This window comes from Aphelocoma coerulescens, chromosome 4, assembly GCF_041296385.1.
Source record: "Aphelocoma coerulescens isolate FSJ_1873_10779 chromosome 4, UR_Acoe_1.0, whole genome shotgun sequence".
In the NCBI taxonomy this organism is placed as follows: Eukaryota; Metazoa; Chordata; class Aves; order Passeriformes; family Corvidae; genus Aphelocoma; species Aphelocoma coerulescens.
This window is the reverse complement of record NC_091017.1, coordinates 70,962,197-70,985,814: the sequence shown is the minus strand read 5'-3', so window position 1 is coordinate 70,985,814 and position 23,618 is coordinate 70,962,197. Positions and strand designations below refer to the sequence as shown.

Below are 23,618 nucleotides of genomic sequence, written 5' to 3'. Positions count from 1 at the left end.
TAAAAATACATCTTGAAAAAATTTTTCTTTATACCTCTGATCACCTTGACTACCCATGAATTGTCGATAGATACCATGGAAGTTTAAACTGATGCAGTTTCATCTCCTCTGCTATGCAAGTACAAGTGACAAGGAGACCTCTTCAAAGAAAAAGTTATCACCTTGTTACGGACAACACATACCCAGACTTGTGTGCAGAGGATGAATTAATACAGCTCTCTGCAAATTAGTGTGTTTCCAGAAGCACTGATACCAAAAATACCAGTTTTGAAACAATGAACAGAATTATGTGGAAGGATACTCTTTGGCAATTCAGTCTTCCCAATTTAACTAACATTTTCCATGAAGAACAGTATTTAAAGATGGAATTCATGAAACACTGTACTCTTAAGTAAAATTAGATTTGCTGTGATATCTTTATTCCTGTGAGGTGTGACTCCACAAGAGGATCACCCCTGCAATACTCATAACTGAGCAGCATGCCCAAACAAACACCATTATTTCGTGTTACAGTGGCAGAGTGTTTGCCTGGGGTCAATGTTAATCTGCAAATGCATGCCTGAATGATGTCTTAATGTGGTCTTGTCAATACGTCAATAATTTCATCAAAAACCAACAGCAATATAGTAATATATACACTAACAAATATCTTCCTTATAAAAGAATTATTTATATGCTTATCATGTCTGCATGGAGTATCAGACTTTCACAGCACTTAAATAATATTAGTCAGGGGGGTGCTGCTGACCTTTGAACTGCAGATAAGTTAAGAAAAATTACCATATAATGAGCTCAATAAGTTGGAATGTTTTTCTTGGAAAGTTAGAATCTGAGGTGGATTAACAAGAAAAATATTAAATAATATTGATCTGCTGAAGATTTCTAGAGCTTGTACAACCTAAACAGATTGCTCTTCTACCATTAATGGTTAAAAAAGGTTGATAGACAGAAGTGTAAGAAGGAGTAAGAAGTAATTAGACAAGTGTGCTTTGATGACTTTAGAAGATTAGTCAGGACATTCTTGTCTACTGAACTCATAAACTGGAATCTCTGGCATAGAGATTTGTTTATTGAAATTCATTCACTTTTAAGAAAAGAATGCTAAGTTATTTTAAATAGATCATAAATATATAATAAATGTGTAATATTTTACTAGGTGTTATGGTGGGCTTAATTACAGCTAAAAATAGATGTTCAGTAACTTTAGTTTTCTTGAACAATATAAACAAAGGAATGCAACTGTGTGACACAATGACAGCTCATTTCAGTAAATTTTTAGGCTTTACAAAGTACAAAAAATGAATACTACCTATTTTCATAACTAGAAGTCAATTATATGTTTCTGTCACGACACTCACTCATACAGTGATGGGTAATATTATATTGCAAATTTACTATTTATTTCTAAAAAATGCCTTAGTACTGCATGCCCTATTAAGAAACAAAATAACTCAATTTTGACAGTCCTGCTAATTAGCTTTTAAAAGACAATATTTCAAGCAGCTATGTTTTCTCTCCTCAAATTACTCCACTCCTAGGATTCACTAAATATAAATGAACATGTAGACTAAAAACAAATTTGATGCAAGAAGAGCTCGCAGCTGCTGGCTCCAGAAGCACTCTGCACGCATCTGTCATCACAGCTACCACCTGAACTTCAAGAACATAAATTCTGACTGATGCAAAGAAAAAATAAGCTAAAAAAAATTGGCTGTGTAAATTGACTGAACTTTCATGGTCCAGCAGCCATGTATCCAATTTATTAAGTAGAAGATTCCTTGGGCTTTTTTTGTGTTGGAGTACATTATTATGTCAAAACGATGCAGTGTAACTTGACATTAAGTGGGTTTCATTCTGAGAACAGATGTCTTATTCTGTTAGCATCTTTCTGAGAAAAGGCAGATTTAACCAGCTCCTTTTAGAGTTAAAAAAAGAAAAAAAACCCAAATCTGATTCTCCAAGAAAGGATATTCCATCTTTTTTTGTTGTCCTGTAACTATCTGAATTTGGGTCAAGCTGAATCTTTGTCTTCACCACTGTCACACAGTGCAGATCAGTAAACAAAATATGGTCACAGACTTTGGATTACCTTTATTTCGGCACTGTTCAATGGTTTTCTTTGTAAATTCATGTACTTTCTTGTATTTTTGCATAAAACTCTCTATAAATTGACTGGCTTGAACAGGAGTAATTCCCAAGCAGTCAGCAAGACGTTCTTTACCTGGTGGTACAGAAATTATCTCTATTATGCAATAAAGCAGAACAGAAAACCACTTCATACAATAGCACTGTTACCTGCACAATTAATGGAATTAGTTAATTTTACTTACCTCTATGAAAGAAGATGGATCTGACACACTAAAATTATATTGCAACAAAATAAATGTTTAACTCTGAGCTTGAAGGTTTTACTGAAGTTACTGGATTAAGTATATAATTAATAAGAAGTATGCAATTAAGAAATTCCTAGTTATAATTTATACCTATAATGTTCAGAGTAATGCTGTTGCTTTAAGTATAATTTTACTGGTTCAGTGTTGCAATCTCCAAACTTTGAAGAGCAGACAAAGACTTGGAATTAACTTTAAACAAACACAAATATAATGAAGATCTAAAAAAGGATGGAGATGTCTGAGGTTGAGTTTAGCTAGAAGTTTTAGAGCTTAGCCTGAATTTAGAAAGGGTGTTTGGAGTCTGAGTCCCACAGATTTCAGTCTTAGGCTCCACAATGTCAGTAGAAATTGGGGTCCAAGTTCTGAGATAAAAGGGTTGAAAAAGACAAAAAAATGGAAAAAGAAAAACCAGAAAAAGTGTTTCAACAAAGGGAGAAAGGAATAATAGCTTTGGATAGGATATAGGCACACAATATATATTACGATGGATCTGAGAGCACTTATAAGAAAAGGTAAAAAAAACCTGAAGATATTCCAGAGTTTGAAAATATAAACTATGAGCTACAGTTTAAACCCATTTATAAATCAAACAGTTCCAGTAAAAATAAAACATACATCAACATTAGTCATACGAAGTTTGAAAGACAGATATATTTATGTCAGCTGCACAGCAACACAGAACAAGCACTGTGTCTGCAAAGAACATAAGCTGAGAGGCGACATCTCAAGGCACCAAAGGCACAGAATAGTCATTGTCACAGTAAGACTGTCAAGAAAAATTATCTAGCACTTTTAAATGAGAAAGGATTTCAGCCACCTAAATGCCACCACTGTCAGGCTGATGTGCATTTCAGAACAATTCTTGTAGCATTTTGCTCTCCGTCACGCCAGGAGCTGCACTTAGCTGCAAGAACACCAGTCTGGACAAGGTGCTAGAGGAAGAAATTCACACAGACATCCAGGATGACATTTGCTGAGCTATTATAGATCTGTAATTTTTTTTTTTTTTTTTTTTTGACATCTAACTAATTTGGGTTTTCTTCCTGGATCAGCAAATGACAAATCTATCTGATAAAGCACACATTGCTAACAGCTAGGAGACTACTGTAGCTTCCTTAGAGAAATGTAACATCTAAGTTTGTCCACATTATCAATTTAAAGAACTATTAATGTACACAACAATTACATAAAATACTAGGAAAATTAAAGCACGGTATCAGCAAGGATGCCTGAAAGTTCCCAGGGAAATGCAGTTTCTGGGAAGCAAAAAGAGGGGGATGCACAGCCAGGTAATTGTGTCAGATCATGCTCCACAGTGCAGGAGCATAGGCCATGCAAGGCAAAGCCCAGGAGTGGACTAAACCTTCCCTGAGCACTCTTCTTGAGTTATCTGTGCCAGGGGAATTATTAGCAGCAGCTATGAGTTTCAGAGTTCTCCATCCTGCAATATCATCTTTCAAAACTGAAAACAGCAGTAGTTTTCATTTAAACACTTTGATAGCCTGCTGTGTCAGTTCAGGGCTTGAACATACTGACGTTTGTAGGAACCCAGGGTGACGAGAATATTTCTCTGCCTGTTTTTAAGGGTTTTTATCCCCCTGGACATCACTGGTATAGCTTTAAACCTTGGAAAAAATTACCAACAGTCAGACAACAACTAGAAAATACAGTGGTGTGAATTAGGTTATAGACTACTATGTAAGATTGTCACAGGGTGAAAAATTTAGAGGTTTTAGGCTTCTCTTTATAGTATATAGATAAGAGTAAAAAATATCAAAATGGAGGATTGTTGTTGTTCTCTAAACCTTCTTCTCCTCCTTCTACCACTCCACATTTTGCAGTAAAAGTAGCTTGGAATGATTGGATAGAAAATTCCGCAGTTCCTAGTCGTGTTACTGAATAATTGGTAAGAAAGTAGAAATAATGTACCTTTTTAGTAACTATTGGTTAAAATGTCTTTAAAAGGCTGTGTAAATCTTGATAATTGCTCTCACTCCTACATTTCCTCCTTCTATCCTGTACCTGGGTCACGCTAGTGGCTCAGTTCCTCTGATAAGACTTAATAAACAACTATCTAGAAGCACTGAAACTACAGAAGACATCTCGCTTTATCCTTTGAACGCCTTGCAAGGACTTTCAGCAAATTCTCTCCCATCAGGAGAGGTTCGATTTATGGCACGGTAAAGTGTCAACGTTGAATAGAATGAATTCCTTATTTAAGTTCAAGTTGCCTGTGCTTTAGTTCTACAAGATGACTGAGGCACAAGCAGGTGAATTGAACTGATTCAAACCAAGCAAAAATACTCATAGAATGTCCTGAGTCACAAGGATAGATTGATTCCTGGCCCTGCACAGGACACCCCAAGAATCACACCATGTGCCTGAGAGCGTTGTTCAAATGCTTCTTTAACTCTTGTCAGGCTGGTGCTGTGGCCACTTCCCTGGGGAGACTGTTCAAGTGCCCAACCACCCTCTGGGTGAAAAAGTTTTCCTAATAACCAGCCTTCTTTCTTTATTATCCTCCAGACCTACAGAAAAGACCTTGAAAACATGAACCAAATGTAACCTAAGCTAAGAAAACAAAACAAAACAAAAAGATTACTATTTACTACATGAAAGGTTTTTATTAACTCCTGTAAGCATAATACAAGCAAGCTCCTCAGGGAATGTTTTTGTAGTTTTCAATACTAAAAGAAGTATTATTCACACTCTTTAGTTGTATCAAAAATGTCTCCTTAATGAAAAGTGAGCTGTCCTTTGAAGGGAGACAAACTGTGGGTGGAATTCAGTCCATCAATTTCAGGTATCTAACAATTACTTTTTGTCAGCCCAGTTTCCATCTAAGTGGTTTAATGATATCATTTCATGTCTTAATTAGGATCTGATCACACTTCTAATGAACTGGAAACTTCTTATTATCTTTGAGGTACTTCAACTGCCCTTGTTTGAGAGAGAGGGACACAAAGCAAACAAGTAAATGGAGATACTTATATCAAGCACTGCTGCACTGAAATGTTCAGTGCCTGGTTCAGAGCAACTGAGGAAGTGCCAATACTGTGCTTAAATACAAACATGAAAGCTCTCTATAGATGAGTAGACAGACATAGGCTCCACTGAGCCCCAGGAACTGAGGCATTTCTGACTATATACAGAACTACAGGACATTCAACTGGTGGTGATTCATCTGATTACATCTGGTATCTGTCTGTTCCACCCACAGTGAAGGGGAAGAGATAGGAAATGTGTAGCATTTCCATGGACCAAGGGGCAGGGGTGATAATGCTGGCATTTTGTAAAATAACCCAGTGATTAAACCATTCAGGCTGGAAATCGAAGATTTGATTCCAATATCAGCAAAGGCAGGTATGAATTTACAGTGGAGGGAACTAGTGCTGGGTTTTTTTAATATAAATTTTAAACACAGTTGTTTCAAATGCAGTACAGCTTAATGTAAAAATGCAGGTATGTATGCATGCATATATATATATACATATACACACACTCTTATAGGTGTGTATATAATATACACACACGCCTAAACGTAAAATAGATATTATGGAGAGCTGAATTTGAAGCATTTCTTCCCAACTGAATGCTGTAAATGATAAACAGAATGCCCTGGCTGATGCTGCCTTTGGTTCAAGGACTCAGTGCAAAAGATGGCTTAGAAAGCATTCTCAGCCAGGAACGCAAGATGTAGCATTAATTGTTTCCAAGCTACATAAAGCCTGCAGCCCAGGCCTCTCATTTCCTAAATGAGTTTTTCAAGAATTCATCCTCTGTAGAGAAAGTTAGTCAGCTGTTCACTGAAACCAATTCACAAGAGCTGGTAGGCTCATGATACACATGCATCTATCTCCCCAGAAAAGGTAATCCTCAGCACGTATGAAGCATAAGGAGAGTTGGGTAACATTTAAGAAATAGTAGGCAGTTTTGGAAAGTATGCAGAACATCTTGATGTATCCAGGACCTGGTCAGGACTTAGGCAGAATGGGTAACAGTGGATTTTTGCAAGTTTTAGTTGTGAAGAAATGGCAGCAAACATTAAGACTCAAAGTAAGGAAACACTTTTATACTGTGAGTGTGAGTGAGCACTGGCACAGGCTGCCCAGGGAGGCTGTGGAGCCTTGAAGAGCCCTTTCTCCAGCCTTGAAGACATTGAAAAGCTGGACACAGTCCTGGGCAAACAGCTCAAGGTGTCCCTGCTTGAACAGGGAGGCTGGATCTGATGACCTCCAGAGGCCCCTTCCAATCTCTGCCATTCTGTGATTCTCTAAATGTGTTTTAAAACAATATTGGTGTTTTTTAAAAATTTCGTTGCAGCTATTCTCATTTCTGTCTATTTACTGAGAGAGTACAAAGTCCATTCAAAATTAAACCCATTTTAGATAAATGCTTCAGTTATATCAGCAGCAAATAAACACAAAATCAGATAATCTTTGTATATGACAATGTAGCTACATTAACTTCATAATTTTTATACTGAGTAGATAATTTATTAATTCTGGATAAAAATATAAATGTAATACTCCAAAAAACTTTCCCTCACCTTTAGAAATTCAGTCTACTTATATAAATTATGAATAAAGTATAAATTTACAGTAGTTGGCTTTTTTTCTAAAAATGCCTACCTGCTCCATAAACCACTGAGTAAACTATACGCTTGGCTTGCTCTCTATCAGCATGTTTCACTTGCTCACTTGGAATCCCTTTCCTAAACAAACAAACAAAAATCATACATTTTCAGTTAAAACTAATTTAAGTTGTTATACCCACAGAAAACTTAATAAAAGTCAATAATTATTTAATAACTACATGCTTGTAAGATATGAATAGAAGCACTTAAGGCCTTTTTTTGTCAGCCAAGAATGCACAACTTCTTTACAAATTTTCATAGTGATAGTCCATAGTAAATGAAATTCTTTATTTTAATTTTAATCTTCTCCTTTCATTTTCAACAAAATTCTTGGTTAGGAAAAATCCTGCTACTGTATTATTAGTTCTTCAGATTGAGAAGGATTTAATACCGGCTCATGAGAAAAATTAATTATTTCCAGCAATAGCATTTCTTCAAGATGTGAGAGTCTAGAGACTCAAAGCATAAGTCTGACCTAAAGCTTGTTTAAATAAGGTTATTATCAGGGCTTCACTAACAGAAATATCCAACCTTTTATCAAGAAATTACTGACAGAAGCAAGCACTGCTTGCTCCATATGCCTTACAGAGCTCCACAACAGCAAGGCTCCATAAAACAGCAGCAGTGGCTGTTTCTGACCTCGAGAGTGCATCCAGATTACTCCCAGCCAAGTGTCCTCCTTCCCAGTTCCCATTCTCTCACCAAGTGACAGAAACAGTCCTACAAAAATGCTAATGGATTTAGCAATGTGAAGAATGAAAAGCTATGACTTCAATCATCAAGTACGTGCCACCTATTGTTTTCCTTATCCAAATGCAGCTTCAGAAAGAATACTGACATTAACAACTGAAAACACTGAAGAATATTGATCATTTGGTTTTAATGGAAGTGTGTTGGGGAAATCTCTATCATATACTCACTCTCTGAAAACAAATACCTACAAAAATTGTATTTGAGACATGGAAATTGTTATCAGAGATACTTGATGATATCTGCACTATTTGGGAGAAAGTCTCCCCATAAGTTTGTCCATTTTTTTCATGAGTCTGGTTGCATTTTTAGAAGAAAAATTTTCTATGATTTTCTGTGACAGCTTTTTTGCCAAGAATGATGCTTTGTTGTGAAGGTTTTAGCTGAGGAACTTTAAGAAAATGGTGTATTTCTCTGTATCTTCTTCAGTGAAGTCTTTCACCACTATTACAGTATTTGAACTCCTAGAAAATCAGCAGAGCCACCAATTTTTGCTTGCTTAGCTCTCACACTGATTTTAGCCAAGCCTATGCTCAGTGCTGGTATAATTTGGCATTCTGAATGGTAAACAGGCAGACCCTGAATGAAATCAGATTTAAGCAAGTCTTTATGGCAGTACAGATTTTCTGAAGAAGAAAAATAAAATTGAATATAATTTCAAGCCTTCACTGGGCAACAAGTCTTTGATTTTGTAGAAGGTCACATTGCTCCTTTGAATACTACTAACTGCTCAAAGATGAAACAGACTTTTCACTGCTCTGTTTCATTGAGAAACAAGAACAGGATAATTTAATAGTGTTTTCCACCTGTAATGAAGGCTATTCCCACTTAAGTCAATCATTCTGCCAGTTTGAGACTCTCATAATTTACTTTCTTAGCTGTGGCGGGTCAAAAGTTCATGGATCTTTTGAACACAGTAGGTTGAGATTCCCAGTTCTACCTGAATATGAGGACAAAGTGGCAATTGAAGCTAATAAGTGCAGCATTAGGAAACTAGACATCATTAAGGATTTCCTGAAGCAATCTCCAGCAGAAAGACCACAGGAATTTCCTGAAGAATCTGGCAGAGAGCTACACAGACACTTGAGAAAGCATCTATCCCAAGGGAAAATAGAATCTGGTAAGAGAGCAAATCTCACCTCAGGACCTTTCTGACACGCAAAACTAAGATTGAGGAATGCTGAAACTGGGGAAACCCTAGAAAATGTAATACTGCTTTCCTAATACTTCATAATTTGAACTAGAGGATTGGAGAAGGCAAGAAATGGGAGAACAGCAACAGGGTTTGCTTGCAGATATACTGAAGTCAGAGGCTAGAGAGAACTGAGAGGCAGTGGGTACATCAGCTGCTCACTTTTCTGCAAAAGTACGGCTACAATAGAAAGGACACAGTGGGTAAGAATCATGGAGACCTATAGAGGAATATATATATTTGTCAGACATCAGACCATGGTACTTAGGAAGGCACAAGATGAGACTTGCTGGGAGGGACTGGTGGTTCTAGAGAAGTTTTAGCAGTGAAAGGACACTAGAACTGGATTGTGTGCACAATTAGAACCGCTGCTTGAACTTTGATTATGAGTTTGCATTATCCAAGCTTCAACTTGGACAGCTGTTTGGAAAAAACAGAAATAGTCTTAATGCTTCAATCATGACTGGCAGTGTCAGCAATCACAATAAAACCTTGCCTAACACAGTTATTGGTGCAGATGTACATGCATTATGTAATCACGGTAATTCAACAGACACTTAGCATTTCCTTGTCTACGGTTAGTCACGAAACACACGGAAAAAAATTAAAATTTCAGAGCTTTATCTCAAATATTTCCTTTAATGTAATGTTACAACCAAAATGGTCAGTCAGCATCTCTGAGTGTGTCAGTGGGAAACGTGAGCACTGGACAGAGAGGCATTACACCTACCACTCTGAGTATTTGCAAATTTATGTACCACATAAAATACATCATTATAAGGTATGAAATTGCCATATAAATCAAAACTGCTTGAGCAAACAGAAGTCATTAATCATAACTAGTCTTTTTTTTTTTTTTTTCTAATAAATACTTTTTTTCTGTTTGTATTGACAATGATTGGTTTCTACTAGAGTGTTTGATTCCTTCTGTAATACAGAGAGGCATTCCTGCAGGTTGAGGTGAAGGCTATTTATTCCTTTGAATAACAAAACTAAAGAGGATGTGTGCAGTTTCTCAGAACTGCAGCAGCCATGTTAGAAATCCCCAGTGGGCTTTCTGCTTTATCCTGTTTCCTTTACAAACTAATTTACGTTTGTGATAATTGATTTGTCTTAATGGGTACTGTGAGAACCTATTGCAAGATAAAAACTTTATTTTGCCTTTGGATTCATCATGAAGCACCACGATAATCATAAAAAGACATTGTTATCTGCATACCTGAAAAGAAATTTTTAGCAAGCCATCCAATGCATGAAAATACTCAGCGCTGAAGTGCAGTAGGATGTAACATAGATCTTTAGTGGAGATGCACTTTTTTGAATAAATTTGAACCTGAAAAAGCAAGGTGAATGGGCATAAAGTAGTCTTAGCTGCTGGGCAGTGACACTGAGGCACTGAGTCCAGCTTACCCAGTAGTTTCGGTACAGCTGGAGTAAGAGGAAGACTGTTAATGCAATGGTACAGAAATTGATGCAGGAAAAAAAGCTCAAGAGGAAAAGGAACTTGCTGCAGATTTTTTTGTGGAAACAGCAAATTTCCTGAAGTCCTACAGGAAATAAATATGCAGTTACTAGTTCTAGCATGAAATGTATTTTCCCATTTAGTTACATCCTTTTCATTACTCTCTCTCTAATAGGCTGGGAAAAGTTCAAGTTCATAATCTATATTTTCACCATCTTCAAATCTCCAAATATGCAGTATTTCACCTCCTGCATTCCTGTCCTTGACTGCATACTTGTCTCAGGCTATTTCCACATCTCTGATTTGTTTGTCCATTACTTTGTTTAGCACTGACTTGCACGTACTTTGACTTACAGTACTTTATTTGACAGACGTCTATTAGGTAGAATAAAGAACAGCCCTCAGTGCTGGAAGACACGTTCAGGTTGGCAGATCTCACTATCCTGGGATGGAGTCAGCAGAGCAAAACAATCTGGAAAGGTCTGTGAGGGCAGCAAACAGCTTGCAGCCAAAAATTGTAGAATATCTAATAAACAGTGAGAGTAGAGATACACAAAGTCTTTAAAAAGGTGGCTCTACTAAGAACTGAGCTGTGTGCCTAAAAGGGAATAGCTGCCTAATTCTGAGAGTAAAAGAAATGGAGCAAAATTTTCTAGCAAACAGTGAAGAAGGATAACATCAAATTATGATTAAGAAACAAAGTGCAGATATGAAACAAAAGGAGGAATATGCAATTTATGACTTTTTCAGAGAAAATACTTTGAATATTATCGCAATTTCTCCAAAATCCACTATATATTTTCATATATTAATGGTGTCTAAGGGACATCTCAAAGAGTTTCTACTGAACTAAGTCTAAAGTCTTTAATACATATGAACACGAAGTTTCTTTATACCCAAGAAAAATATAGCAATCATATCTCTAATTTTAAAAAAGTTTAAGTGTAAACTGGAATAACACATTTAATACAGAGTAGAGATCTCAATGGATTAATTTTTACCTGTACAGAATATTAAAAAGAACTAACATGAATTTTAGTATACAGAAATGAGCTCACACAGCATCAACACATTAAAAAAAAATATTAAAGAGGCCACAGGGCATAACGTATGAGCAATGGCAAAATAAAACTTTGAGAACAGGTAGAAATGGCAGGAAATCAGTCTTAAAAGAAAGAATGCGATAAGACATTCCAGCATTTCTGGGAAATGTTGTGTGGTGACGGAAGCCGACTGTTTATGGACAGGAAAAGGCAGAACAAACTCCTCAAACACAATATGTGGCAGGCATGCATTGCCTTGGTCTGCACTGCACTCCAGCCAAGCTAAGCTCAGTCATAAGTCACAAACTCTTGGCTGCTCTCTTGCATCTGCCAATTAATTCAAGTCCCAACTGTGAATTGTTGGTGTGGGAAATGAGATGGAGTGGCAATAAATTCATTTTATATGTGGTCATTAATGTCCAATAAATGAGTAAAAGTATGAGTGAATACACATTTGTTCATCGGACAGCTCTTACAGCTTTTTTTATTTTCATCAATGAACTATACAAATCGCTCATTTTCAATCATCTGTTGCTGCTTAGTAGCAGATGATGGTTTTATATTCTGTAAGTTTGTGCCTGGAACTTTGTGTTGGGATATCAAACAGGTACAGACAATTTATGCAATCAGTAAAATTAGAAAAGCCCAGTTTTACAGCAGTATCACCATTGGGTAGATCATGTAGGAGGTAAGTTCTGAAAGTTCACTTTTTCAGTTCTGCAGACCTTATTATACCTGAGGCAAACAGAATATCTATAACAATGTATGTGAGTATCCTAGACATATGGAAAAAAATTGGCTACCTGTAACCCGGTTCACTCACTGCTAATGCAATGAGCAAGAATAAACAATTATTTTGAAAGCTGCTATTCCATGACTCATGGAAGATGCTGACAAGGCTCAGGGATACTTTGCCTCAGATATTTATAAGGTAATACATGGAAGCGAACTTGGAATTACTTTTGCCTGGCTAATCTCTGTTACAAAATACAGAAAAGGAAGAGGTTGGGAAACAGTTTCCCTGAAGACGCTGTCCTATCAAAATATATCACTACTTTTGCCTTATATCAATGAAGAGCCAGACATAAGATACATACAATTAGCCCATGTCAATCTTTTTATCATACAGAAATGTAAAGCATATGGTTTCTATGCTTTCTATAACTATGAGGCATTTACACAACTATGTTCAAAACAAAAAGTAGTGAGATTATCTTTTATGTAAGAACATGGAAACAGCAGGATGAAAAATGAAATTTTTTCTAGACTGCCCAGAAAGTGGAAATACAGTTAAGATACTTTTCTAAAAATAGGAAAGAAACTTCTCCACAGAGAAGTTGTGGAGTCCCCATTCCCACAGGTGTTCACAGCCAGGCCGGATGGACTCTGAGTAACCTAGAGCGACCTGGCCTAGTGAAGGTGTCCCCTGCCCACGGTAGGGGGTTGGAACTAGGTAGTCTTTAAGGTCCCTTCCAACAAAAACCATTCTAGGAGTCTATGAAAAAAAGCACCGACAAAGACTAAAATGCAGACTAACATCTTGCCAGAGGAGAACAGCAGGTCAACAGTAACAGAAAGATAAACCTTTCTGATGTAACCTAAGTATATATTAATTTTTTCTTGTATGTTTTTATCTATGTCACTTCTAAACACTTCTCATGTCTGATTCAGAGGTTATGTCAGATGCTTGTATTTGCAATTTTATCGTGACCTGGTTTGCATAAGTGAGATAAAAGGTGACAGAATAACACAAAGAAACTCCTCACACCATAGGACACCAGATCCCTCACATCTCTTCCTCCTTATCTAAAGAACAATACATAGTATTACATTTTATCCCCACCCTGCCATCAGGAGAGGCAGAGCTGTCTTCCAGTAGCCACTGCACATGATGGAGGATCTCTGGCAAGGATCTCCCATGTAAATATAGGAGTCAGGTACTTAAGCACAGAGGGGAGAGAGTCACAACACATGATTCAGGAGTTTAACATTGTGTTTTCAGAGGTTAGTTCAGAGGTTTTTGAAAAAGTTTTTTTTGTGTTCAACTTCTTTGAATGAAAGACTACAGCTGACAGCTTGATGCCATCCTTCCCAGACAAGAGTCAACTCTAAAACATTTTTGTCATTGTGTCTCTTTTCCCTTTGGGTATGCCACCCTAGCAAACTGTGGTTTAATTTATTTTATATCTATTTAGCACCAGGAAAATCTTTATAACCCCTATAAAACACTTTTACAAGAATCCAGAAGCACTTTAGTATTTTAAAACTTCTTCCAGTAGTTAATCATAAAATAATTTATTTTTTCTGAGTAGTCTCTATAATCCACTACATGAAGATTTATTTTATTAGTCCTCAACCTCCTTTTAAAGAGCATGATATCTAGCTTTTATGTATTTTACAGAAGATAAAGACATGTCTTGGCAGTTTGCTATGAGGGTCGAAAGTCTTTTGTTGTTACATTTTAAAGCAGCAGGAAACCAGTTATAGCTATCATCAGTAACAATTTGCTGAGCGATTAACTTGTGACTAAAGTGATCCATTATCTTTATTAAGATATTTACCTGCACGTTGCTGTTTCAGGTATCAAATACTGAAGAGATAAATTAGATAGCACTCATTTTCAGTGCTCTTCATTAGAAAAAGGCCACTTAAAAGATTTTTCCATAAAAATGCACGATTCTGGACATATGTCAGCTGGAACAGAAAGTCCCTGACATTGACATAGGTTCTTGAAAGAGCACACCTTACCCTACAACCTTCAACTTGTCTCTCCTTCACTCCTAAAGAGAAAAAGAAAGGCTTTCATCTCACATAACCTTAGTCCCTCTTACACAGTGAATTACATGGACTTTATTTGATTGCCAGTCCAAGATACTTATTTCTGAGTCACGAGGGCAATCAAATATATTTGATTTTAGGAAGACCTTATTTTAGGGTCTCTGGGTCTATGAGTACAGAAGACAAGGAAGTCAAGGTAACTAGTTCCCCACATCAGGTGCTAGTGTGAGCATTGACTGTGATAGGCACCATCACCTAAAGAACAAAAATGTTAATGGATTAAGGGGTCTATGCAAACTGGGATGGCATAAAATTTCTCAGAGGCCATCTGTATAAAACAACAATGTCAGGGATCAAATGCAAATTAATGCCCTTGGAGTTCTTTCTTTACTTATCACAAACACCTTTCAAGCTTTTCTTTAAGAGACTTCAAACAGTCAAGAAGGAACAGCAGCCATTTTGGGAGATGATACAGGCAGCTGCAGCAGAGCATCAAATAATTACACATCTTGGACCCATTAGAAGTCTCATAAAGAAACAGAGGGACCTTCAGAGAAGCCTTTAGATAAATAGCAGAAAAGTGAAACAGAGAGAACAGAGTTCTTAACATATAATCAAAATATGATGTAATGCCATCTCAGATATTACACAGAACAAAATATGGAGCTATCATACTGTTACAACGATGTACAGTTTGCTCAGGAAAAATAAGCAGGGGAAGAGAGGAGAAGTCACACTACATCAAACTGCATCCACATAGTACAGAAAAAAATACGAGACAGACTTTGAAATATCTCGGACAGGCAATTAAAAAAGGAAGAAATTAGTCATGCTATATATAAGGGTCTTGAACAAATGAGTTCTGCAGAGAGGGATAACAACCTTTCTATCCCATCTTTTTCAATTTTCACTAAAAACACCTCTTGCAACTTAAATTTCTACCATGCCTTGGGTCAACACTGAATTAAAGGCAAAAGTAGAAGTGAAGAATGAATTGCCTTGACATTCTTGATTTCATCAAAATTTAGCTTGACACTAGAGTTGAAATTGAGTTAAATGAAATAAATGGAAATATTTTATTGAGCTCTGGAGTGTACTCACAGAACAGAGCATTTTATCACTCTAGAAGGACATAATGGTTTGGAAATAAGAGTTTCACGCACAAGAAAACCTCTCTATGAAATTAGCAAAGCCAAAAGTTATCAGACACCACAAAACATCTGAGGACTGTCCGGCCTCCTCAGAGTTTGCTTTCTCACTGGTTTCTGTGTGAGTTGTGATGGTGGCAACTGTAAAACTTTAATTTTTTTTTTTACTCTAGAAGGCTAAGAAAGCATTTAATGTGCAAAAATAAAAAGCTTCCAATGTGACATAAAATTAAGCTGTCTGGTTAAACTTCTAGTTAACCCCCTGGTTTATTTAAAGCTTCTAAAAAAAAAAAAAGCCATTATGCTTCCTGAAGACTTTGTTCCCTCTGCTTTATTATGTGCCTGTCTAAAGTCACAGCTGCACTTCTACAAGGCACTGTAAACTACGAGGTGAAATTTCCATAGGTTGCCACACAGAGTCTGTCAGAGTGCAAAGTAAGACAAGTGTTAAATGTCTTTAATATCAACTATTGCAAGTGAGATTTCAAAACAGATAGAAATTGTTTTGCTGCAAAAGTAACACTGTTAAAATATTTCACACCAACACCCATGAGGTGTTGAACCTTGAGCTTAAAATGTTTTAAAACTCTGATTCTGAGAAGGCAAACTGAACATCCTCCCCTTTTACTAGATACAGCAGCTGCAGGAGCTGCAAGTGGCACAGCCTCACTCACAACTATTTTACCAAACAAGTTATCAAATACCAGATTCATAATGAGTAGTACCTGTCCATAGTACCTGTCCCTGAAAATGTGACTTGGTTTGAAAGAGCATGCTTTCCCATTCAAACTGAAATTGTCTCTCTCTTAACTGCATATATGAAACAAATTATTGATTCCACACTTTTTATCAGTATCACTCTAAATAAAGGTACAAGATGAGAGATATTTTAGATATGGATCAGAAAAGAAATTATATATATATATATATATACTGCAAAAAATGCTTCTTCCGAATCTATTTCACAAAAGGAAAGTAAGTAGAAGCCTTGAAACTAACTAAAAATTGTAGCAGGATTATAAAACCAGCCAAGTAAATGATAATGAAAGAAATTCTATTTTAACCCTTAGTGAGTGTCCTAGAAGGCAGCACTGAGCTTAGCACCTCCTGATTTACAGTGAATCAATACAGGATGAATTATACAGCCAAACTTCAGAGCTGAAGGATCACAACACAGTCATACACTTCTAAACAGAGACTTCAGCAGAGATATTCAGTTACACTTCTTTAAGGGGGCTGCCATGTAACACACAGGGAAACTTTTCTCCACTCTCCTCAAAGGCAGGATTCTAGAAGTAATCCTAAATACTCCCTGGTGAAGAGCAGGTGTGATTGTGACTTGTCTTAATACTGAAAAAGTTTCATCATCTTATATGTGCTCAATGGCATGGAATGTCTCTTGTTCATTGCAACTCCATAAACAAAGATTTTGCCATTTTGCAATGGATGAGGTGAAATTAATTAACTCAAATCCCATTGACATTAAGTTCATAAAAAGTGGAGAAATAAATCCAAGAGACCACATGTCCTAACTGATTAGAAGTGTATGAGATAGCCTGGATTATCTACAAAATCTTTAGACAAATATGGGGCTCTAAGAACTCTAAACTGGTATAGCTCATTATTTAGACAAAGAACAAAATTAAGAAAGCTCTCCTTGGGGGAGAGGGAGCTGTGTAACCCTGTGGCTGCATCTTGTAGCTGTATGTCTGCTGATGGGGACAGGAGGAGAGCTAAAGCTCTTCCTGTTTCCTTAGTAAAAATCCACCTGGATAAGCATGATTATTTAATCATTCCTTAATCACCTAATAAACACACAGGCAACATCTCTTAATTAATAATGACATTGTTCAACCTTGCTGATAATATTTTTGTCAAATTAATACAGAAGGACAAATATTAATAGCTGTTTAAAAACCATTCAGCTATGGATGTGGTTTTTACTTCTCAGAAATCTATTTATCTCATCCCTGATTAACAGGCCTTTGCTCTTGCTATTTGAGTAGGCAGCCTAACTGAATTCCCTATCTGCTATACCACACAGTTGTATGAATTAACCTGAAAAAATACTATTTTGTGGAGGACTAATCTTTAATCTATTTAATACAAAGAATGTATTTGAAACAAGGTTGTATAAAATGGATATGGGCAGGTGTATATATATTTAGTCAGCCTACCACCAAGCATTTGTGCATACTTGACCTTATCTTTTTCAAACAGACCCAGTTATTTTTTTTTTATAATTCAGCCCATGAGGACTAATTTTGATTCATTTCTGGAATATCCAAAATACCTCTGCTTATTTCCTGTGTTCTTCAGAATTCAGCAGGGTATCAGCAGATAGAGCCATTGTCAGGAAGTATCCTGAATTGCCAAGAGGCTGGAAAAACAAGAGTCCTTATTTTGACACAGTTCCTACCAGACCAACTGCCAGTGTGCAACAGTTTGGCTCACCTGGCTATCACTGGATATAATCAGCTCGGTGAATCCCCTGCTTGGCAGGTGGTAGAGAAATAAAATTCCACACTTCCTGCAGGAAGACATTCTGCAGAGAACAAACCAAATCTTTCTTCACCATCATCTTTCTATTCAAGTATGGCTGAACCTATCTTTTAAAAAAAGGACAACCCAAAAACATAAAAAGCCTTTTCTCCTTTCAACATGCTAATTCCAAGTAGTTCTGTGCTTTGCTTCTCTCTAGGCTTTTTCTCAAGTAATTTCCAAAATTAGCATGTCAGTCTCAAACAAAACAGTTCACAACAGATATTACCATGATTCCACATAAACACCAGCTGAGGAAAAATGGACTTTTGTGTTCAGAACATTTTATAAACAGTCTGCAGTTCCCAAGATTATTGGAAATGAAGTGTTCAAGTTCCTCTGATTCTGGCAAGGATAGTATAAGATAAAGACCCTTCCATGTCTTAAAAGCATCCGCCAACCAAGCCCATGCCATAAAAATGGAAAGAAATGTTTTTAAAGATGATTGGTGGTAAAGAATTTATAAATCCCTTGGAATTCCGAGATAATTACACACTTCTTTATTTTAGATATAAACTGCCATTGCTACAAAGACATGAGATACATCCTCTTATCTGCAGCCATTTTTTTTAACTCTCTGAAAGCCACACAGACTCAGGTGAACAATTATTATATCCAGTACTTACTAAAGTAAATTCAATACCTGGAAGAAGCACAGGTATTTATGCTGTTCTCCATCACCACACAAAAGAAAGCACTAACAGCAAGAATATGAGGAAGTAGATGACAGATGAGAGAAAAGAGAGTATTTTGTGGTTTGGACTTTACAAAACTCAGATCTCAATGTGAAACAGGAGCAACTAGACCACTATCAAATTCTCCAGCCTTCTTTCAAATGCTGCCATGAGTGTAAGCATTGCACACAACTACCACAAATTGTCCTTTCATTGGTATAATCAGAGTAAATATCACCCTTAAAGAGTATCCACTAATTACCTTGTTACTTTAATTCACCATCAGTAGTTAACGTGTACAGGTTAAATTACAGTTCAGAGCTAGAAATTGATACTTTAAAGAGAATGCCTGTTTTCATACTGGAATGGCATCAGTTATCAGATTATTCAGATTATTATACCTTTTAATACATAACACACCTGTATATTGAACAGTATTAGAGCTATTCCTCTACTACATAGTACTACATAAGTATTTTTAATACAGATTATTTAAATATCTCTACTCTCTTATTATTTTAGCTTTTAGAATATAAGGAAAATTCATTGCATACAGGCAAGATTTTTATGTGCTCTCTGATTCCTATTCTCTGATTTCCACACTGTAAAAGAATTAGAGTACAAAAGTTAAAATACTAAGCCACAACTGTCTAACAATGCCATCCATAAAGGCATTTTTCTGAGGCACAGACTCATTGGGTATCATTACACTGGATCTACACTGGCCCAACAGACTATCTACAACACAGAATATGTGACAGAAAATACCCAGGTAATTTATCACTGCATGGAAAAGTTTGTGCACAGGGACAATTATCTTTCTGCTCTTACACAAATGAAAATACACAGTTTATAGTAGTAGCAGATTTATGCTTGCAAGTAGATCATACTGTAAGCAACTTACTAAATATCTTTCTTAATTTCTCCCGTTCTCAAATAGCAAATATCATCTAAAGAAAATTTATATTTACCATGAGAAGATAATATTAAATCAATACAAAAAATCCAGAAATATTATTAAATTTCAGAGAAATTATGTGGTCAAGAGAATGTTCTTTGTTTCATATGCTAATATTATCCCTAGAGACTAGAAATCAACTGGGTTGATTTTTCCCAAATTTCTGGATATAGGAGTATTGGATTTTCACTTAAATCCATTTGCAACAAATCTACTTACACGGTCTTTGCCTCTGAACCTCTTGGTTTATGATGATATAGTCTACATGTTTTAACATCTTAGTTCATAGTTATAATTTAGAAAGGGCAAAATTGTCTCATAAATCTGCTAGGCCATTTATGACAGACACATCAGTGTTCTACTTCAGGCTTGAGAACATGAAACATAGGACATAATTTGCAGATATCAGAAATGTCTGTAGCAAACTCTGGATCACAGTGACAACATCTTCAAGTTTAAGTTGACTAAGCCAGTTCAGTGCCATAAATAACAGAGTTGCATTTGTATGGCCAGGCTGCCCTCACGACCCTTGATGGAGGGCACCACTCTGCTCTGCTGGCTGCAGCTGTACTCATCACTACCGGGCATCTCCAGTTGTCTGAGACAGATTCTAAAGAAACAGAGGAAAGGACTTACCCAAATATTTTAAGTGTGGATTAATGCTCCAGTCATGGGACCCTGAAGCAGTACTATCCCAATTCAAAAAAGCACTCAGGCAGGAAAGTAGGCATATGTTGGATAGGATGAAACCCCATACTATGGTGTGTTTAGGTGCTTAGCTAAATCAAGATACTTTTCCTGGTTTTTGACTCAATCTGGTCAATATGAGCATATACTATGATGGAGGAACAACAACCTACTGAGAAGGGTGACAAAAGAACAGCTTGAATGAAATTGGTAACTATTACATCTTGAATTAAGAAATTCTGCAAAGAAATTGCAGACTACCTAAAAGACTAAACTTATTTTTCAGCACCTATTTTTGAAAGAGATCTTAAGATACGCACATCAACAGCATTTTAAATACAATTATTTGGTTTTCATCTATTGTGTAAAAGCTAAAAAAGTGACAGAAAGCTCACACTGAGGTTTGTTGTCATTGGGATGTGTAACGGCAGTTAGGTCTCTTGGCCAGTCAGACAGCTGCCAGGACAGCTCTCGTCACCTTCAGCACTGGGATGATGATTTGGATTTAAAAGGACTATGACTGTCATAGGGCATCAAGACAACTTAACACAAGCTGAACTTGCAGGTAGCTAGAATCCACTGTATCATTAATTTTTAAAAGTTTAGGCAAGCCTTGAAACTTTGCCACGTGTTCAATATGTCATTAACATAATGCATACTTGGTCTTGTTGTAATAGCAGGTGTTGATCTGCCTTTAAGGCTTTCTCTTTGTAGGACATAACAGAGGAGTCACTTTAAGATAATTTTGGTAATACCTTATGATCATCATCACAGGGGAACTAAGCATATACAAGTGAACATCAAAATCTCTATCATCTTAGTTTTAGCTGGGGTAACTATGTTAGATGACCAGAAAATACAGTGACCATACAAGGCAGAGATGAGCAAGCTGGTCTAGTGGAAGATGTGCCTGTCCATAGCAGGGGGGTGGACTAGATGATCTTTAAAGGCCCCCTCCAACACAAACCATTCTGTGCTTTTGTGGTAGTTAACTGCAGCTTCTGATAGTTTTACCTGAATAGCGATTTCAAGACAGTTCTGCCAAAGAGATACAATACTTAAGAAACTATCTACAGCAAGCAGTGTCTCCAGCAAACAGCTGAACACAGTGCAGAGAAGCACAGGGTGGTGGAGCTGAGTTACTCCTGAAATGAGCTGTCTCAGCAAGCTCACCAGAGCAGCACAAGATCCCAGCCCAGCCTGGTCGGGAGCATTGCCTCTCACTGGGGTCGGTGGCTTGGGTATTGGGTTGCCCATGACTGAATTTTAGCATGGAAGTTCATTCCTCCACTCAGCCCTTTACTACAACATACAGACACAGTCTGGGCTGACACATACTTATGCATCTCTACCTGCACTGGTGAAGAGTATGAAGATTCCATATGAACAATGCTTAATAGAAACATGGATCCATCCAACAGGGTTCCAAAAGAGATGCATCTCTAAGGAACCAGAGACAGGCTGAGTCACAGGACAGAATACCTAACCAAATTATGAAAGGAAAGCTTTTATACATAAGAGATCTTTATTTAATCAGAAACTCATAGAGTTCACCTCTTTGCAGAAACTGCCCACCCATGTGTATTTCCTGCCAAATGCTATAAAAAGCCTGTGAAAGTTTTTAAAAAGGTTAGATTCAGACAGAAGGCTTTAGTCTGAAGGGCAGCTAAGGAATGGAGTTACATTTCAGTGGAGAAGCCCTGACGTTTAGAAAAACTAAGTGAATAAACTGATATAAAACTTGGCTGGACTCTGGAGTGTGGCTCAGATTTCTATGTAATAATGTATTCTTTTCTATTTATGATTTAATATTCATCAGTCTAAGAATTTTTATATACAGCAAACCTCTAAAAGATATCAGCTGACATGCATTCAGAAGCTGAAATGCTACTAGACGCTAACACTAACTTAATTTTTTGTCTTTGGAGAGGGAGTTTCAGAAACAAATCCATTCTTTCCAGATCTCTTAGAGAAAAAACCTTTTTTTGTCAAGGCTTTCCAATTGTACAAAATATGTCAGAAAATATTTACAAATAGTAACAACATGCAACTCCTTCAAACAGAATGAAATATTTGCTATGCCCATTGGTGTATCAGTTACACAGATTTTAAAGGATTAAGACTCAGAGAAAACCACACAATAAAGAAGAGATAAAAAGTTTCTTGTTTATTTTGTGCTTCTCATAAATCATTCTAATACTAGTGAATAGAATCAACTACAATAAAGTCAATTGACTAATTGTTGGCCCTAAAGATTTTATTTATCAATAGTGGACTATGAGAGATGAATAAGTATCTGGAATGAGAAAGCATTTGTGAAGCCTGTAATTTTATATCTTCTCTTTGGTGCCAAAGAAATTAAGGACAACATTCAAAAATCCAAGATGAGTTCAGTAGGAACTGACCCAACAGAAGGAATTCAATTTGTCAGAACAAATACAGATGTCTACATTTGAGCTGGCCATCCCAGACCTGCTTTGTTCTCAATGGTGAGAAGTCAACACTTTTAATGTGAAATTTATCTTATTACACAGGGCATATCAGCAGTCAGCCAAATGAATCTCTCCAAGTATGTGACAGATGTCCAAGGTTAGATGAGATCAAGCACGCCCTTCGTGTTTCTGTGACTGATAAGTCATCTAATAGATTCAATAGAAATTTTCTTCCAAGCATTAGCTTTCCTGAAGCTTAAGAGAAGAGTCAGCAGAATCATTATGTAATGATTTTGTAGACACACCATGACAATTCTGTCTGATAAAAATATTTGCCTGTAATATTTCATTAAATTTAAAGTTACCGTGTAGCAACTGCAAGAGGTTGACGGCTGCCAAGAGCCGTGAGATTGCTGAATAGAATGGTATTTCTGGAGCCGTGCCCAGAGCTGAGACAAAATTTGACTCATCTTCATGCATACATTTCCAATAAACCATCAAACTAAAATAAGGATTTAACTCCATCATGAGGTTCTGGCGATATCATGTTAGAGCTAAGAATTTATTACAGTATCAAGAGAAGCTTCTAAGAAACTCTAAAAGAAAGGTGATCTTTCCATAGATATATTCAATGGAATGTTTGTGGTCTTGAGTTTTGTTCTGCCAGAATGCACATGCCTCAAGCACTGGGTCAGGTGTTGGCAGCAGGATAATTATAATGTGAGCTCCATTTTGTTTCTTTGTATGACTTCAGAGCATTAACAAATATGCCCCATCCCTGGACGTGTTCAAGTCCAGGTTGGATGGGGCTTTGAGCAACCTGGTCTAGAGGCAGGTGTTCCAGACCCTGGCAGGCAGACTGGAACCAGATGGTCCTTAAGGTCCCTTCCAACCCAAACCATTCCAGGATTCTAAGATTCTGTG

At 36.8% G+C, this 23,618-nt stretch overlaps 1 protein-coding gene across 1 annotated transcript in view; it reads right to left on the bottom strand.

Annotated features, from left to right (window-relative positions):
* The window catches only part of POLN (DNA polymerase nu), an 88,136-nt gene that overhangs the window by 28,153 nt on the left and 36,365 nt on the right, over positions 1-23,618 (bottom strand). Inside the window, exons 17-18 of the mRNA XM_069012249.1 lie at positions 7,025-7,107; positions 2,090-2,221 (exon numbers count right to left, since the gene is read on the bottom strand). Coding sequence (XP_068868350.1) covers positions 2,090-2,221; positions 7,025-7,107 — 215 coding nt within the window. The remainder of the gene's footprint in view (positions 1-2,089; positions 2,222-7,024; positions 7,108-23,618) is intronic.